Source organism: Adiantum capillus-veneris, chromosome 2, assembly GCF_014529385.1.
Source record: "Adiantum capillus-veneris isolate H3 chromosome 2, ASM1452938v2, whole genome shotgun sequence".
Lineage (NCBI taxonomy): Eukaryota > Viridiplantae > Streptophyta > Polypodiopsida > Polypodiales > Pteridaceae > Adiantum > Adiantum capillus-veneris.
The window spans coordinates 91,179,588-91,200,166 of NC_140932.1; the positions used below are offsets into that span (position 1 = coordinate 91,179,588).

General features: G+C 45.4%; 1 protein-coding gene across 1 annotated transcript in view; it reads right to left on the bottom strand.

Annotated features, from left to right (window-relative positions):
* The window catches only part of LOC147463175 (putative apyrase 5), a 61,423-nt gene that overhangs the window by 22,552 nt on the left and 18,292 nt on the right, over positions 1–20,579 (bottom strand). The window contains exon 2 of the mRNA XM_086487701.1: positions 16,596–16,708. Within this exon, the coding sequence (XP_086343827.1) occupies positions 16,596–16,708 (113 nt within the window). The remainder of the gene's footprint in view (positions 1–16,595; positions 16,709–20,579) is intronic.

A 20,579-nucleotide genomic window follows, 5' to 3' on the forward strand; every position in this document is an offset into this window, starting at 1 on the left:
GATCATGCTCTTTTGACATTTTGAGTCTCCTTCAGTACAGTACAGCCCACTCAGGAAGGAGGACACACAGCCGCTACATATTTACACGAGACTTACCCTGTCTATACAGAGGAGATCTATGGTCGTCTATGTACAACAACCAGGACACAACTTTCAGTGGACGAGCTCACCATTTTACTGACTGACACATTGCATGATGCATCAACAGAGGCAAACCCACATACTCAGCCTGACCAGAGACGTCGGCATGCGACAATATCTTTGAATAGTTGGTATGACGAGGAATGTAGAGAGACGAAAGCACATCTTTAGAGGGGTCTTCTCCTAGGGGTCATTAATCACAAACAGTCTCGGATAGCCTTCCGACGTATTACGCGACGGAAGAAGGGAGCGTTCCTAGCTCAGATGGAGCCGGACTTATACCAGTTGCTCTTGAGCAGAGGCATGGCGTCTCTTTCGTGAGCACTCCCCTCCCCCAGTGATTACTTCCTCCAATGTATGGGGCCAGTATGCAACATCCTTATAATACGGTCCTTGGACGGACACCCCTTCCAGACCCACCTAAGCCATGCCCATTTGCAAGTACCTTCTTTACCATTGAGATGGTAAAGACGGCCATTGACAGGATGAAGACTAGAAGGGAATATGATCATGACGGCCTAGTAGCAGAGCACTTTATACATGCTAGAGATGTTGGCAGAGGTTATTGCTATGTCATCATGGTTCCAGATACATGGCTTCAACATGGACAGCTTACCCCCCTTCCAATACTCCCTTGATGCACCATCGTTGTTTCTACACCGTTGGAGATTACTAGACTCATTCGCCACCAGGACCTGACCCAGTTGGACACCGGGAGAACATGGATAGAACAGACAAAGAAGTTGGGTACAAAAATGGCTTTCTACAAGGAGCATCTTCTCCAACTCACATGGCATGGGTTTGTGATTCGACCCAGTATATGGACCACTTAGAGAACCCAAATCATCGACCGCTACCACAAGCACTTTAGTGAACCAATCTGAGTCTCCACATGTTTCTGACACACACATTGATGAGTCTCTCTTTAAATGTTATGGTCATGTAAAGGGTCAACGTTTTGTCATATTGTTTGGTTCAGGCAGTATGCATGATGTGATTGGTGACTCTCTTGTAGAGAGAGCCCGCCTGGAGGTTGGCCAGACAACTCCTCTCGAGCTGTCGGGCTTTGCTCCCGATATGGACTCTCTCGTTCCGCAAGAGTGCCTTGATGTGTTATCCATTGTTCAGCAAGCTTCCTTGCATGGAAAATTTGTCGTGTCTCCTCTCTCAGGATGTAATATGATTTTGGGCATTAGATGGTTTCGTGAGCATTACCCTCCCAGTGATTGGGCAGACAATGCGCTCACTCTAAATGTCAAAAGTGACTCTCCCATGATCATTCGTGGTGAGGAGGGTCTCCATTCTTTACCTCTCATTTCTCATGTGCAGACGAAGCGTGAATTACAAAGAGGAGCACAAGCAGCATTCATCTATGCCTCTCCAGTTACCCAGAGCATTAAGGCTCGGGAGTCCAGACAAGTATTCAGCTTTGTTTACCAAGTATGAGCACCTCTTTTTGCAGGATGATCTTCCACCCCGTCTCCCTCCCGAGCGGCCAGAGGACCATCGCATCGAGCTCACGGAGAGGGCACAGCCAGTCAGTAACGCTTCCTATCGTTCGAACAAGACTCAAGAAGAGTTAGAGCGGCAACTCACGGAGTTGGTGGCCAGAGGATTCATACGCCCTAGTGTAAGTCCTTTTGCTACTCCTATCTTATTTGTCCGCAAGAAGGGTGGTTCATCTTGTTTGTGTGTTGATTACAAGGCTTTGAACAAGATGACCATCAAAAACAAGTTTCCGATGCCTCGCATTGAGTATATCCTTGATAGGCTCAATAGAGCAAAGGTTTTCAGTAAGGTCGGTCTCAAAAGTGGATACCATCAAGTAAGGGTATTCAAAGGCGACATTTACAAGACCGCCTTTCGCACAGAGCGAGGGCAATGGGAGTATGTGGTTATGCCTTTTGGATTGATAGGTGCCGTGGGTACATTTAACCGTCTCATGATAGGCCGTTTTGGCGATATGATTGGCGTGTGTGTGTTTATCTTTCTTGATGATATTTTCATTTTTTCTGCATCGTGGGAACATTATGAAAAGGATGTAGAAAGGGTTTTAGCCCGTTTGGATGAGTGTCAGCTGTACATTGCAGCTAAGAAATCTGAGTTTTTTCTCACTGAAGTTACTTATCTGGGTTATATCATTTCTGCACAAGGTGTCAAGCTCGATCCCGTGAAGGTAGAACAGGTTCGTAATTGAGATTTGCCCAAAACTGCATATGATGTGCGTTCTTTTCTTGGTTTATGTCAAGCATATAGTTCGCACATAGAGAATTTTGCACGCATTGCCGCACCCATGACAGATGTTTTGAAAGGAGTAAAAACTCGTCGACAACGCGTGGCTTTGCCCGAGGCTGCCGTTGAGGCTTTCGCACTCTCAAGGTTACGGTGACAGAAGCGCCATGTCTCATCCTTGCCTCTTGGGACGACCCCTTTGAGGTATGGAGAGATGCGAGCAATGTCGCCATAGGTGTTGTGCTTCAGCAGTATGGCCGTCCAGTTGCATTTCTTAGTCAGAAGTTAAATAGTCCGGACAAGAATTATTCTGTTTATGGCAAAGAACTTCTGTCTATCATTCACTCTCTCAAGCATTGGAAGCATTTTCTGTATAGTAGAGAGTTCGCAGTTCGCACAGATCATCAAGCCCTCAAGTGGCTCCAGTTTATGCCTAGTGCACATTGGAGTGATCGCCAAGCACGGTGGTCACAATTTTTTGAGCAATTCGGTGGTTTGATTGAGTATGTGTCTGGTAAAGCTAACCTTGTTGCAGATGCGTTAAGTCGCAAAGGACAGATCCTGGCTCTTGAGTCAAGATCCACAGTTTCTATTCAGGATGTTTCTTTCAACAGCATGAAAAATTAATATGCAGATTCCGTGTTTAGTAAGCAATGGTTGCAGGCTCTTGCTTCACAAGGGCCAAGCAACTATCTCATTCGTGAAAGTTTGTTGTATTTTCGTCACCATCTATGTGTGTTGCCCTCTCTCAGGATAGCCATATTGCACGATGCTCATGACTCTCTCACGGTGGACATAGGGGAATGAACACCACTTTGGAAAAAATAGAACGATTCTTTTATTGGCCTAAAATGCGAAAAGATGTGTTTCGTTGTCACACAGTGCACTATTTGCCAAAAGGTAAAAGTTCCTCGAGGTAAGCAGCAAGGCCTCTTGCTACCACTGCCTATTCCCGACATGCCTTTTCAAGACATTCTATGGATTTTGTGACTAACCTTCCACCTAGTTTGCATTCAAGGAACACTCAATATTTGACAATTGTTGACCGTTTCAGCAAATTTTGCATGTTGATTCCTTGTCAGGCCACAATCACTGCACAAGATGTAGCACAGTTGTTCATAAAGCATTGGTACCCCCTCTGTGGTTTGCCAAAGTCAATCCTTTCAGATAGGGATGTTAAATTCACATCCAATTTTTTGCACGCTCTCTTTGAAAATTTTGACACTAGGTTGAATTTTTCATCAGCTTTTCATCCACAGTCAGATGGTTAAACAGAAATTTACAATCAGTTGGCTTTTGATGTTTTAAAATCATATGTGCATGATCAACAATCTCATCGGGAGCTCTATCTCCCATTGGTCCAAGCAATTTTTAATGACTCTTATTCCTCTGCCATTGGTAGAACTCCGTATGAGGTAGCTTTTGGCCGTCCGTTCCAGTCACTTTTGACTCGCTCAATCAGTCAAATGCCTGATGCCAATATGAAAGTCACTCGTTGGATGAGATTTCTGAGAGTGAGAAGCTTCGTGAAACCGGCCCGTAGGGCGGTAGGCGTTGGCTTTCACCCGAAATTCTTTACTTAAACACACACACAGAGCACTTTGCAAAGGAGACCTGTAATGAGAATTAACACTTCATCACACACACGGCTCGGAAGCTAGAATGCTCCGAGCAGACGCCGACAACCTGTAGGCCCCAAAATTGGCACCCCTTTCGGTATTTCTTTATTCTTTAGGAGGGTAAATACAAGGTAAGGTCCTGGGAATCCTTCACGTGTATCCACCTAGATACCATTTGATTTGGCCAAATTTCGGCAACATAACAGCCCCAAAACTTGCGCGAAACCAATTCCCCTGCTGGAACTCGCTTGCACTGTCGTATACCCTCTGATTCCTGTCCAAAAACAGTAAATTCAGCACGCTGTATTTACTGGTTTTTGCCCTGTTTTCAGCCCCAAACAGTCCCCTAACTGTCCTTTGCCAGTGGGGCACGATTCCCAATGATCCTGGCGTCCGTATGGCTAAAAAACAGTCAAATTACAGCGCATACACAGCGCTGATTTTGCACCTGTACGGTGAGGTTATGACCGTCACCAGTGCCTGCTTTGGAGCAGCAGTTAGCTACCCCTGTTCCTGCTCAAGGAGGCTCTTGCCTCAGCACAAAAGCATGAACCCACACAACTGTACATCAGTCAAATGAGTAGCCCTCTTGTGGGGCATCACATAACTGCACGTAGGGGAGAAAGAGAGCAGTATGTAGCGTGCGGGGCATCACTCCCGTCACCATACTGTACATAGAGGGCAAGGTAAGCATTCCATAGCTTCTGTACCTGTTGCAATCCGCCTGTGGCTGAAAATGGCACCCCCTTTGATGATATGCAGCTCGTTTTTGCCTCCCAGAGTGGCAGAATCGCTCACAAGCTGACACGTCGCCCAGTTTCCGAGTTTGGGCTTTCCCTGCTAAAAGTATCTCAACTGGTGCGTCAGTTGACTTCGCGGCAGAGTTGTAAAGTGTTCCCCTAGTCATACCGAAGGTAATGACGCGAACACATTTCACGGCCCAAAATAGCAGTTCCCTAAATTTTAGGAGATGCTTCCGTTGGGCTCCCACTGGTCTTCTGACCATCTATCCTCATTGGGACCGCATCCAAAAGTGCAATGTGGCCCAACTGTCGGATACTTTTTGTTGGTAGTCCCACCTTGACTTTACGCCTTAATTGAGTTCACTTCCTAGTATCCACTAACTTGCTAAGTGCGACGGGGGGACCTATATGATCTTGCTCTGAGCCTAGACATCCTCTTACCATACGAATTCCAGTGCCGACCACTTCCCGTCTGCGGGTGAATCTACCGTTCACATTGGCCATACAATGTCCGACCGTTTGCTACTTCAAAAAGAGGGTCTTAAACAAATAAAATAAACCCCATTGGAAAGAAACCAACAACCAAGGTTAGCAATTGCCACATCTCTGTGACATGGTTAATAACTGCCACGTCCTCGTGACATACCCCCCTCTTGAAATCGCAAACGTCCTCGATTGCATACCATAAATACACGCCACTGATGATCTTGTGCTATCAACACTCTTTTATCATCGCATGTATCCGCAAGAAAGGTCGTAACATACATAGATACAAATGACTTAATGAGGCCTTCATACTTTTGCCATTTCTATCTATGGCACTGAATTCATATGTACATTCGATGTACTAGCTCTATCATTACCCCTCCTTTGCACACGTTGGGTTGGGGCATAAGTAGGCTGTAACCCAAAGGCTTCAAGGTAAAGCTGCAATACATTTGGTGGCTCTGACAGTTCATGCTCTTCCATCCACTTTGCATCCATAGGCGGATAGTTCTTGAACTTCACCAAATAGCGTCTTGCAACTTGTCCTTTAACTTTTCTGTCCTTATGTGCCAAAACTTGCTCAGGTACCAGGATCTCATCAAGTTCCTCAACTTCTGGCTGATCCTCAACTGGCATATCTTCTGGCACATCACCCACGAAGGGTCTTAGAAGACTCACGTGAAACGCATTATGAATCTTCCACGCATCAGGCAATTTCAGCCTGTAAGCCACATCGCTGATCTTGTCAAGCACTTGAAAAGGCCCATAGTAACGCATGCTGAGCTTAGGAAACAGCCGTTCCTTGCCCTTCATCTTCTTTAATCTTGCCTTTTCGAACCTTAAGAGAACCCAATCACCAGGTGATAGTAGCAATTCACGACGGTGACGATCAGCAGCCTTTTTCTGTTTTGCCTGAGTCTTCTCCAAGGCAACTTTAATCTTCTTATACATCTCATCCATGTTCTAAACATATCGATCTGCCTCAAAGATCTTGTCCTTTGTGTGCAAAATGGGAGGAACCTTTTTGCCGCCTTCAACAATTTCAAAAGGTGCTTTGCCAGTAGACGAATGCACCGTATTATTGTACGCATACTCAAGCATAGGCAAATACTGTTCCCACTTGCCCTTATTATCTGACACATAGCATTTCAGCAGATCTAAGACAGTAGAATTGGCCTCTTCTGACTGTCCATCAGTTTGTGGATGAAACGAAGACGAGAACTTGAGCGTAGTACCCATGTTCTCAAACAATCCTCTCCAGAACAAACTGGTCATGCGAGGATCACGATCACTGATAATCGATTATGGCATACCATGGTACTTAAACACATTGTACATGAACAAGCGTGCCATCTGATCAGATTTTATCTTCTTCCTGACAGGGATAAAATGGGCCTGCTTGCTGAACCTGCAGATAATGGTCCATATACCATCATTCCCTGTTGGCGTCCTTGGAAGATCAAAGATAAAGTCCATAGCAATGCTTTCCCATGGCTTATCCGGAATCGGCAGTGGTTGTAACAACCCTGGTGCCTTTTGCCTGTCAAACTTGACCTTTTGGCAAACTATGCATGCTCGCACAAAGGCATCCACATCTCTCCTCAAGGTAGGCCAATAGAAGAACGTCTCTACCGCTTTAACTGTTGCATCAATGCCACGATGCCCTGCATACGGTGGGACATGACTCTCTTCCATGACCTTATGTCGCAGTGGCCTCGTGACACAAAGTCTGCCATGCATCATGATAAAACCATCTCTGAGGAGGTAGTGCTCATGATGTTGCCCCTCTTGTAACTGTTCAAAGATCCTTGCAAAATCTTCATCAGCAGTATACTGTTCCTTCATGTCATCTAACTCATGATGATAAGGAATTGACACAGCTGAAATTTGTGGCTTTCTTGATAACGCATCAGCCACAACATTCTTCTTGCCTTCCACATGCATAATCTGGAAGTGGAACATGGAAAGAATGTTTGCCCATCGCATATGCTTTTCGGATAACTTTGACTGTGTCAAGAAGTATCGTAAGGTCTGATGATCTGTTTGGACAACAAAATCAGCACCTAAGAGGTAGTGCTTCCAGCTAGAAAGCGCATGAATCACGGCCAAGAGCTCTTTCTCATAGACTTGCATAGTCCTCTCTGGCCCTTGCAAAATTCGGCTTTCATAGGCTACTACCCGTCCATCTTGCATTAGCACTGCTCCGATGCTACTGCCACACGCGTCACATTGGACCACAAATGACTTCCTGAGATCTGGCAAAACAATAACTGGATCTGAAGTCAACTTTTCTTTTAAGAGACTAAAAGCTGAAATCTCTTTTTGGGTCCATCTGAAAGTGACCTCTTTCTTTTGCAATGCGTGAAGAGGCGATGCTATCTCTGCAAAATTTCTGATAAACCTTCTATAGTAGGAACACAATCCCAAGAAGCTTCTGACATCGTGCACAGTCTTCAAGTCTGGCCATGTCTTGATAGCTTCGACCTTTGCGGGATCCATTCTAACACCATCCTTTGAGACTATGTGGCCCAGAAAGTGGATCTCTTCAAGGAAGAATTCACTTTTCTTAGGATTGACAAGTAACCTGTGACTGCGCAGCTCTTCGAACACAATGGTCAAGTGACGCCTATGCTCCTCTTCATTCTTCGAATACACAATCATGTCATCGAAGAATGTTCCAACAAACTGTTGATGCGAGCGGAAAATCCGGTCCATCATTCTGTTGAACGTGGCAGGAGCATTTGTTAGCCCAAACGGCATCACTAGAAACTCATAAAGACCAAATGTCGTTCTAAACGCAGTCTTGTGCACATCCTCTGGGCTTATACGAATCTGATGGTACCCACTCTTCAGGTCTATCCTGCTGAAAATTGCAGCACCCTCTAAACGATCGAGAATATCATCAATGCGAGGAATAGGAAACCTATTCTTGATGGTATTCTTATTCAATGCACGGTAATCAATACACATGCGCCATGAGCCATCCTTCTTCTGCACTAGGAGCACTGGGGAGCAAAAAGGGTGAAGAACTAGGCTGAATCAGCCCCTTCTCTAATAACTCCTCAACCTGGCCCATAATCTCTTTCTGCTGCGCCGCACTAACCCTGTAGGGAGGTCTATTTGGTGGGCTACACCCTGGCACCAAATCTATCCGATGGTCCTCAGGTCTCTCTGGCGGTAATTGCGACGGTAATGAATCAGAAAAACAGTCACTAAACTTTTGCAAAAATGCTGACCTTTCTTTATCTAGCACAGATAAATTTGACTGATCCCTATCTGAGACATCACGTGCAAAAATCAAGTACACAGAAAGATGATTCTTTATTACAGAAGTGATAGCAGAAGCAGATACAATAGGGACTGACTCTCCTTTAAGCTTTACATCCAAGATGTGAGTTTTGCCCCTATGCTGTACAGTGATCTTTTTGTTGTAGGCATCCAAGACTCCATGCACTCGGAACATCCACGGGATCCCCAACAAGGCGTCACAACCTTCCAGCGGCATGATGTAAAACTCTTCAGTGTCCACATACGACTGAATATGCAGACGCAGTTTTCCAATGATGGGAGTAACACACTCTGAGTGGCCAGGACATGCCAACCCTGCCTCTGCGGTGTACCCCATCTCTTCAGCTCTGATGCCCAGCTTCATAGCTAACTCTGGTGAGATAAAGTTGGCTTTGGCACCTGGATCAAAGAAGATGAGTGCCGTCTGATCCCTAACTTTACCCCATGCCCTGCATAACTCACTGGCATCTGTGCTGGGCCTGTCACCCACCATGTCTGGCACTAAACATGCCGTGGGTTTAGGCTTCTTGCCTTTCTGGTCTTCTTTATCCTCTGAGTCAGCTGGCCTTTTCCTTTGTGGACAATTGATAGAAATATGACCAGGCTGCTCGCATATAAAGCATTTGTTCTCAGCCATTAGGACCTTCTTTTCCTCGAGCGACTTGCGCACAAAAGGCTTCCTTTTCTGTTTCTTTGCCTGCACTCAAGAAGTCCCAGCTGAATCCTTGTCTTTGGTGGCCTGTTCTGACCCCTGTGACGCATCAGGAGCCGTTTTCACAAAGGGCTTCTTCGCTGCATTTTTCTTTTGCTGCCCTCCTTTATCACTGCTCGGAAATCCACTGTCCTCTCCTTTCAACAGGGCAAGACCAGTGTTCGCAACTTCCATGAGCTGAGTAAGAGTAGCCACTCTGTTCTTTGTACAGTAATCACGAAGCCCTTTAGGCAGCCCACAACAATACTTCTCTATCTGCTCTGTCAGTGGCACAAATCTGTAGGAGGTCACTGAGAGTAACGCTTTACAAAACCTCCTATTGTACTCCAGCAAGCTCTTGCACGAAGCTGAAGTAAGCTGGTGCAAATCTGTCAGGACATCGGCTTCAAATTCATTTGATAGCCAAGCAGATGCAAACATTTGCTTGAAGTAAACCCAAGTGGCGGGTGCCTGTCCTTGCATTAACAATGTCGTCCACCAGGTAAGCGCATTGTCCTTTAAGAAAGTGGCAGCTTTCCTGACCTTCGAGGCCTCTGTAAAATTCCCTCCCGCATAAGCTGTATCAAACTGCTGGAGGAAAGTGAGTGCCTTAGTCTTGTCCTCGAAACCACTTAAGGTACTGAACTTTACCGCTGCACCACCTTCTTTGTAAGCCTTCGGCTTCTCTAGTGCCCCCAAGTTGTCATACGGAATGGTCTGCAACATGGGCACTGTACTAGGCATGATCGGCACGCGTTGGCCATTCACATTTTGCGTCAGAGGTGCGATATCTGGCTGCTGTCCAGAAAAACCAGCCATGCCAAAATGACCCTGTGGCACCCCAAACTGGCCCTGGTTGCCGTGGAAACCTTGCTGCATGCCGATAGTACCATACATGGGGTTTGGTATGATGCCTTGCATACCCCCGAACACTGTTCCTGGCAGGTACGGCTGACTTCCAGACGCATAACCAGCCATACTTTGGAACACTGATCCACCCCCGAAATACCCAGGATGTACCGTGGGTGGTGGAAAAACTGAGTGCATAGCCTGGTATCCAGCTCCCTGTCCATTCAAGACAGCATGCTGGCTCTGAAAGGTGGCGGGCTGAACTGGCATGACCTGTGGAATAGGCGTTCTAGCCACCTGTTCAAGCACGGGAGGAACCTGCTTTGGAGCCCCCGACTCCGCAACATGCGAGTGTTCCCTTTCCTCCTGCACCTCATGAAGTACCTGGGCTTGAGCTTCAACAAGCTCCGTACGCGGCGTAGGTTGCCTATTTTGCTGTTGCACTGGTGGCGCTTGCAAGAATTCCATAAACCTCGGATTCTGCACCAGCTGCGAAAAGACATTCACCGCGGCAACTAACTGAGTCTTAAACGCATCATCCTCAAGTTGCCCTGTCATAAAGCCCTGTACTACTGGAGGGACATTCACGTTGACAGGAGGTACAGACTGACGTGGCCGTGAGCTCTCGCCAATCTCAAAAACCATAGGAATCTCCTGCCTGTCCTTTGGAGAGGAACCCTCTTCCATAATTCCCTTCCCCTTGTCGGCCATAGTGTAATCCCCGTGTTCTTGCACTGTGTGTCTTTACCCTGAACAATCCAGGCTCACTCTTTGAGGAAAAAGTGATTGATGTCCCGGCAACGGAACCATGAAACCGGCCCGTAGGGCGGTAGGCGTTGGCTTTCACCCGAAATTCTTTACTTAAACACACACACAGAGCACTTTGCAAAGGAGACCTGTAACGAGAATTAACACTTCATCACACACACGGCTCGGAAGCTAGAATGCTCCGAGCAGACGCCGACAACCTGTAGGCCCCAAAATTGGCGCCCCTTTCGGTATTTCTTTATTCTTTAGGAGGGTAAATACAAGGTAAGGTCCTGGGAATCCTTCACGTGTATCCACCTAGATACCATTTGATTTGGCCAAATTTCGACAGCATAACAGCCCCAAAACTTGCGCGAAACCAATTCCCCTGCTGGAACTCGCTTGCACTGTCGTATACCCTCTGATTCCTGTCCAAAAACAGTAAATTCAGCACGCTGTATTTACTGGTTTTTGCCCTGTTTTCAGCCCCAAACAGTCCCCTAACTGTCCTTTGCCAGTGGGGCACGATTCCCAATGATCCTGGCGTCCGTATGGCTAAAAAACAGTCAAATTACAGCGCATACACAGCGCTGATTTTGCACCTGTACGGTGAGGTTATGACCCTCACCAGTGCCTGCTTTGGAGCAGCAGTTAGCTACCCCTGTTCCTGCTCAAGGAGGCTCTTGCCTCAGCACAAAAGCATGAACCCACACAACTGTACATCAGTCAAATGAGTAGCCCTCTTGTAGGGCATCACATAACTGCACATAGGGGAGAAAGAGAGCAGTATGTAGCGTGCGGGGCATCACTCCCGTCACCATACTGTACATAGAGGGCAAGGTAAGCATTCCATAGCTTCTGTACCTGTTGCAATCCGCCTGTGGCTGAAAATGGCGCCCCCTTTGATGATATGCAGCTCGTTTTTGCCTCCCAGAGTGGCAGAATCGCTCACAAGCTGACACGTCGCCCAGTTTCCGAGTTTGGGCTTTCCCTGCTAAAAGTATCTCAACTGGTGCATCAGTTGACTTCGCGGCAGAGTTGTAAAGTGTTCCCCTAGTCATACCGAAGGTAATGACGCGAACACATTTCACGGCCCAAAATAGCAGTTCCCTAAATTTTAGGAGATGCTTCCGTTGGGCTCCCACTAGTCTTCTGACCATCTATCCTCATTGGGACCGCATCCAAAAGTGCAATGTGGCCCAACTGTCGGATACTTTTTGTTGGTAGTCCCACCTTGACTTTACGCCTTAATTGAGTTCACTTCCTAGTATCCACTAACTTGCTAAGTGCGACGGGGGGACCTATATGATCTTGCTCTGAGCCTAGACATCCTCTTACCATACGAATTCCAGTGCCGACCACTTCCCGTCTGCGGGTGAATCTACCGTTCACATTGGCCATACAATGTCCGACCGTTTGCTACTTCAAAAAGAGGGTCTTAAACAAATAAAATAAACCCCATTGGAAAGAAACCAACAACCAAGGTTAGCAGTTGCCACATCTCTGTGACATGGTTAATAACTGCCACGTCCTCGTGACACTTCGGCTAAGCAAGGCTCGGGAGTCTTATTCACGACAGGCTAACAAGCATCGTCGGGATGTTTCTATCAAGGAAGGGGATTTGGTTTATTTAAGAATCATGAAGCAACGTCTTCAACAAGTCGGAAAGAAGTGTCCTAAGTTGTCTTTCAGAATGTACGGTCCATTTCCTGTCATTAAAAAGATTAATGAGGTTTCTATGAAATTACAGTTGCCTAACTCATGGTCAATGCACAAAGTAAAGTGTTTCAGGGTACACCTCCAAAGGACATTTCCAAAGAAGAAGAGCACGAGATCATCGATGAAGCTGAAGACATGGAGCTGGAGCAAGTATTGTTGCATCGGTTTCGCCATCGCTCAAAGAAGCAAGTTCGATAGTACTTTTTGAAGTTCAAGGATCGAGGAACCCACGAGGCAGTGTGGGTCGATGAAGAATTTTTCAAAGATTATCCAGAGTTGTTGGCCAACTACAAGAAAGCCATCCAGCTCGGTTCCAGTACCTCACTTTGAAAAGGAGGGGATGTCACGTGCACATCTAACCCTACGTGCATGTGGACAAGCTATCTCAGATCTAGGATTCAAGTCGATGAAGAATTTTTCAGAGATTATCCAGAGTTGTTGGCCAACTACAAGAAAGCCATGCAGCTCGGTACCAGTACCTCACTTTGAAAAGGAGGGGATGTCACGTGCACATCTAAGCCTACGTACATGTGGACAAGCTATCTCAGGTCTAGGATTCAGGTCAGCTTAGGAAGTGTTATGGAACCTTTGTGAGCCTGTGAGCTAGCCGTGCATGTCCAGGCACTTAAGAGTAGTTGCATATCCTCTGATTGCACACCCAGTACCACCCAGCATATGCATTGTCCAAGCAGAGGGGCCAATTCTCGATCAATTCGGGATCAGAGCATTTTACAAAAAATTGGACATTTTATTTATTTAAATTGCCATTTTCCACGGTTGTGAGTTGTAGGGAAGACTGCTCGACCCAGCTTGCTGCAGCTATAAAGGGAGACCTGGGGCGCCCATCTATAGCAGAAGAGACAGAAGAAGTTCTAGCAACTTGCAATGTTCTCTCCTCAGCAAGACCAGCAGAAGACTCTCTAGCGTTTTCAACCAACAGAAGCAACCAACGTTTTGGATCTCCAGTTCCCCTGGCGTTTCTTGAAACAGATTCCCCTAGCGTTTTTCCAGTAGCAGATCAGCCTGGCGTTTTCACCTTCCATATCAAGCCTAGCATTTTGCAGTTTTCGACGCCAGATCAGCCAAGACCATCAGCGTTTTCAGCTTTCAGCACTTAGCCTTAGTAGATCTAGCCCCTATCCTCGCAGATCTCACCTACACGCAGCAGATCCTCGTCGTACCGTCAAGTAAGCCAACATTTACAGGTTCAGCCCGCTGTTTTCAGATTTCAGCATCTGCATTTTCAGCGCATCATCGTCGAGTCTTCTTCGTCGCCATCCTCGTCGACATAGTGTCAGCATTTAGCAGAAAATCAGCATCTTCCAGATTTCCGATATAGTGTCAACATTTAGCAGAAAGTCAACGTCTTCCAGATTTCAGCATTTCAGCCCTAGCGTTTTCAGTTTCAGCCCGTCCTCGTCATTGTCGTCGACATCATCGGCAAGTCCATTGCATTTAGACCATTGTACCAGATTTGTGCAATCTATAGCATAGACCTCTCTCGCCATAGAGAGGGGGGCCCTTGCAGGAGGGTTTGAGAACCACCTAGTGTCGTATTCTTCTCTCTCTGTTTCTCTCAGTCCGGAAGGCTCTCCCTTCCGTAAGTAAAAGGAGCCCTTAAGCACAGTTCGGAGCACTCATCTTGAGCAATATCAACATTCACTTCCGCTACACCTTACATACACAATAGAATCTGTTTCAGATGGATAACTAGAGGACATGGATACATCCTATGCAGGAGGTGGGGACGAAAATGACTACATACACAGAGCATTTTCTCCACCTCAGAGAGGATGATTTTTTCTCTAGGCCTGCCTCCATGGACACTCACTTGTCCCACTGCTTACGCTATGCTATCGGACAGATTCGGATATGATCACACCAGCTGGAGCTGGAGATTGAGACTGGCCAATTTCGAGGCATCTCACCTAAGGCCAGATTGTGCTAGCTGTGTCAGAGAGAACCAGACACAACTCTCCACTATACATGTCACTCTACAGCATACGTTGAGATATGTGGTCGCTCTCACTACCTCTTTATAGAGGTCTCTATCTAGAGTTATGAGATACCAGGATCAGAGATGTCTCTATCAGAGAGGCCTCTATCTAAAGTTATAAGATACCAGGGTCAAAGATGTCTTGGACTCTACCTATTGAAGATTCAGCGAAATCGAGCAAGGTTACTGAGAGAGAGCGGCTCACAGACCAAGAGACACACCCAAAGAAAGATCATAGAGTTCTTCCATCCAAAGATTGAGTAAAGACGAGAGCAACCAGAGAGGAGGACTACAAGGCATATCACTAGCAGAGGCATCAAGCAACAGAGTTGGAGAGATCCAGGAGGCCCAGAATGAGGGGATGCTCCCATCACCGGAGGAGGTTGTAGCACAGGATCATCTCTATAATGGCAAGACATGGCGAGCGTGGAGGACGTCGACATGATCATGCACTGACCAATGCGAGCCATTTCCGGAATTTGATACACATATATCCACCATTTTGTATCTATTCTCAGAGATACACACCCTATATGTACTCCTCAAGCTCTTTGATACCTACCTTTTACTGGTCTAGTAGTGTTTCTACTTAGTTAGTTTCTTGTTTTTATCCAAACCTGGTATCAGATTCACCATGGTGTAACTCTTTAATCTTATAGGTCATTTTGGCCTTTGGAAGACATTAATATAACATTTCATTTCTTTTCTTTTCTCAAGTATCTAAAGGCAACCATCAATAATGCAAAGTTGCATTCATCAACGCAAGGAAAGAACAAAGGATTGTGGAAATGTGAATTGTTTATCCTACCTATTCTCTCAATTCTGCTGCATCCGACACTTGACTTCTGGGAGTGATCCAGTTTCAAAGTGCATGCTGCAACCTGATTTGGTGTTGTTTGAAGTGTCTACGAGAGGTACAATGGGCTGATTTGTAAAGGTACGAGTTTTGGAATTTGAGCCTTTTGTTTGTGAATCTACTCCCCATATATTGTCTATGTAGAGTATTTTGTTGGTTGACTTTGCATCAGTGTGGGTTGATTTTCAAGGTATAGCAAGTTTTGATGGGAGAAATGCAGATTGAAGAAAATTTTACTTTCACCTTGGCCATCTAGAATGTGTGGACGGGGATTTGGAGTGGTATTTAACAGTTCAAAATCGAGGTTGTTGGTTTATTGCTCAATCAAACCTCCAATTTGGTGCTGACTCAAAGCATTTTCTTCCAAAGACGCACGTTTATGCTTGTCACATGACCATTTATGTGCTTCTACTTTCACAATTTTCTTAGTATGTACAGTGTATGAACATAGATGATATTTGTAGAACATACGTATGTACATGGAAACCATATTTTTCAATAAATGTTGAATGAATGCTCGTAATAAAATTACCCGTATGTACGTGTGTAAGAGTTAAATGTGTCCATACGACAATTTGTAACATGAAAATGTGTGTGTCATAAACATGTAACTCGGCAATACAGTAGGTAGATATATGCAAGCATACATTTCATTAACATTGACATAAGTGTCTGTCCATTATAAATAATGTAGATAGATGTGTAAGCATACATTACGTTTAATTTAATGTATGTACCTGGGTATCTCCAATGTAGGTAGATATGTGTATGCATATATTATATTTAAATTGATGTACGTATTAATTCATGTACGTATGTCCATGAATTAATGTAGGTAGGTATGTGTAAGCATACACTAAATTTCAATTAGGGTACATGCGTCCATACATGTGTATGATCTACATACAAATGCCATTTTTCATGGACATAAATACCTATGGATGTTATTTTTGAATAACAGAAGGTACTAACAAACATAACCTGCAAGTTGTAAGTTTACGAGTGTTCCCATATGTATGTAGTCATTTGCTATATGCAAGCAAACAATTAGAAATAGTGAAATAGACTGCTAGCAACATCCTTAAACATTCAAAAGTGACCATTACAGCAGCTTGAGCTTGCTCACAGCAACTTAAAGAAAAGCGTTCCTAATCTTTTTACTACCATGAACATATCTGTTCGATGTATATAGAAAGTGAAAAATTGATAGTAAGAACCGAAAAAAGACCTGGGCAGAAGCCCCACCCAACTCAATTACTCCAACAGTATCCTCCATGTTTCTCCCAAGACTTCCAAGAGCATAGTTGGCAGCTACCCACGCAAACACGCCTTCATCAATTCCTGTTTTCATACAAAACTTTCAAATAACTTTGCAAGCTTCGTAAATTTTATAATACAAAAAACGATGCTTCACAATGCAAGTTAGTGCCCAAAACTATGGTATACAAATAACAGCCCTCTCATATGCATAATATAACATCCTCAGAATCAAGCAAACAAAGTACAATCTGATAGAAAAAGATTCACTGAGGCATGCGACAGAAACACCTGTTCACTATCACAAAACATTTATTTTTTTTAGCCTTAGTATCCTAATAGCTAATATCAAGCTAAATAAGGGGAGACACGCCACAAACCACAAGAGTTTCATGGCTCAAGACAAACAGCATCAAATATACCGATTGAGATAACTATGAGGTGTCAATTTTTTACCTTCAGAGAGAGTTCGAGAGATTGAGAGAACGGATGAAACAAAGTCAGCGTAGGAGTAAAGGTGGTAGAAGAAGGGTTAACTGTGACGGGTTTCAAGGTAAGGGTTTCTGTCGAGGTCATAGCGCAACTTATCATTGCGTGCGTTTTTTCTTTGGGGACCATGTCACAAATGTACGACATGGCAAGACCCTAGAGCCACAAGGGGAATGGGGATATTGGTCACCAATGGACATCTAGGGAAGTGGACCAAAATCTGAACAACAAACTCCCATGAAAAACACCGCAAATTGTGCTAAAAATTCTGAAGCTAAAATGGCAGATTCCATGCAAAGTGCACAGTTTGGGGCACCCTAGTTTTTGCAATTGCTTTTGGGATGAAACGCCAGCTTTTTGTATCTGATGCTTTTGGCCAGTGGCCTTTGAATAAGAGCCTTGGGGGAGGCTCTTCTTAGTCTTGCGGTTGCGGATTGGAGAGAGTGCTCCTCCCAGTGGTTGTACTCTGTCTTAAAAAATACTGAAAAGGTTTTGCATCTGGGAATGCAACTCTGTTACTCCATGTCTACTGAGTATATTTTCTCTCTCTCTCTCTCAGTTTCAAGTTGTATTGATGTGCTCAAGTTTGTTCCAAATCTATTCTTTCAATTGGCATGTAGTGGCCTCTCGTTTACACTGATATCAAAGCGCCAACCGTTTGTTGTTCTATAAACGGGTCCTATATGGACTTGGAAGAAGAAGAAACAACAACAGAAGGAGGAATGAAGAAATAAGAGTTTGTTTTTACCCTAAAAAGCGCTTTTTGATGCTTTTTTGTGTTTTAGAGACCTCTAACAATCTCTTCAACAGATGAGAATTTGGATATGCGGTAGAAGTCGGTTAATCCTTGTACATGGCTCTATGTGCCACGTGGACATGCTTCATCAACTTCTAGGGCCAATTTTCCAATTTTGGAACCCTCTTGCATATATGGTTTGTACACGCATTTTGACAGATGTTATTACACTACGGTGGGCATCACGTATGACGTGCATGTAGTTTTAGGCTAGAGGAATCCGACGAGCCTTTCCCCGCGTCAATCACATTCCCGAAACGGTAAATGTGTGACAGTTTTATCCTAAACTTAGCCCTCGTCAAAAACTTACAAATTAAATCATTTATTGATTTAATTTGTTGGGTTGGTGGATGTCACGTGACACATTCAACCCTATGTGTCCGTGGACAAGCTACTTCATAACAAGGGTTCCGTCAATCCAGTCGGTCTAGATTAGCAAGTGTTCTGGCACTTTTGTGAGTTTGTTTGCAGACCATGCATGCCCAGGCACTTAATGTAGATACATATCCTCTAGTTGCACACAGCATGATCATAAGCATTCCCATCAGAATCCTTCGGGGGAATTTTCCAGTGTATTTTACCCATTTTCCCTATTTTTGACATTTTTCACTTATTATTTTAAGTGACTTTTGTTGGGAACTGAGTAGGGCAAATTGGGTAAGATAATATATAAGCAAACCAAGGCAAGCACTATTTGGAAGAAGAGGAAGGAGAACACAGGCCACAGGCAGCAGGTTCCCCCCCCCTCTCTCAAGCAGGACATTCTCCCCATTGGTGGCGTGTTTCTCTCGGTGTTTTCAACAGACCTCATCGCCATCATACACCCCAGCACTTGGCGTTTTTCATCAAGAACTTCATCGCCATACAACCCCAGCCTTGGCGTTTTCCAGAACCCCAACATCGCCCCCCTTTTTCCTAGCGTTTTCAGCATTGCCTAGCATCAGAAATTCAGAGGTTTTGATAGCCCAAAACAGCGTTTTCAGCCAGCAAGAATCAGCCCCAAACCAGCGTTTTTGGTTTTCAGCAGATTTCAGCCCTTGGCGTTTTTGGACAGCAGATGAAGTAGAGTCGGTCTCGTCATTGCCATCGTCGACATCGACATAGCCTAGACTTGCATCAATTCTCAGTCATCCACTTGTACGAGTTTGTGCAATCAATAGTAGACCACTCTCGCCAACGAGAGTGGGGCCTTCGGAGGAGGGTTTTACAACGTCTCTGGTGTCGTATTTTCTTCTCTCTCTATCTCTCAGTCTCATACACTTTCACGCAGTGTCCATTCACTTTGTTTGTGTCCATTGCACTCTCTCATTAAGAACGGAAGGCTCTCCATTCCATAAGATAAAAAAGGAACCTTGAGCACAGATCAAAGCACTCATCTTGAGCAAAGTTCAAACATTCACTCCGCTGCATCTTACATTGGTATCAGAGCTTTGGCAGTGTTCTATATCCCTCAAGGAAAGAACCACAGTTTTTTTTGCTTGTTGCGGTCGCACGAACCCAAGTTCGCTTGGCCGTGTCGATTCCTGATCGTGTTTTTGAAGAGTGACAGGAATCCCAGGAAAGAAGGGCTTGTCCAGTCTCCCCTTGTGCCTCTTTTCACTCATTGAGAGCGGACCGTGCACTTAGCGGCCGGCCAATCGACGTGAGGGGGGAAAAAGCAACCTTGGCGTGAGCGCAAGGCCACCAAGGGGTGCGCCCACGGAAAAGAGCAGAACTCGGGTGAAGAGAAGATCCTTCTCTAACACAGATTGCAAGCAAAAGAAGAACCTCAAGACCCGCAAGAACTCAAGACCCTCAAGAACCCAAGAACCCAAGACCCACAAGAACCCAAGTTCCTCGTGAACCTAAGAACCCACAACTTCAGTGCATGGTCATCACCCGAAGCGGAATGGATACCAGGCATGAGAGTCATGGGCAAGAAAGTAGTGAAGAAGAATTTTAGCAAAACAGGGAGGTTTTCCTAACCCTCCCCCTTCGCCATCTACGCCAGGAATTGCACCAAACCCCATGGAAGCTTTGGTTAAGACAATGATGGACATGATGGCAAAGCAAGAGGCGACTCGCATTTCCGCGGAGCGTGACCACCAAGACAAACAGGATGCCGCGGAGCGTGACCGCCAAGACAAACAAGATCGCGATCGCTTGGCGGCCGAGGGACGGAAAGAAAAAAAAGCGGCAAGAAAGGCCGACTTGGAGCAAGCTCACTTGGCGGCCGATGCAAGAAGGGAAGCTATGGAGCGTGAGCTTCTGCAAGCGCACTTGGCGGCCGACGCAAGAAGGGAAGCGGCCGAAGAAAGTTGGAGTTAGAGCGTGAGGCCCAAAGAGAACAACGCATGAACGACTTGGTACTACATATCCTCACCTCGAAACCCGAACCGGCCAAAGAAGTTGGTGATTCATCAAGTGGCACAAGCTGAGATTTGGACTCCAACAACACCGTCACCAAAAAGTTGACGTTCAGTAAGTATGATGGTAAGATGGACGATAGTGTTATTCATTCTTGGTTGCATCAATTTAATGCTTATTTTGCGCCAACTAAGAAGACAGGAAATAGCAAGGTTTTGACGACAGCTATGTACCTTGCCGGTGATGCCATCAATTGGTACCACGCATGGCAAGAGGCACAGCTAGCAGTGCACCTTCCTTCAATTGGGCCGACTTCCAAGACAA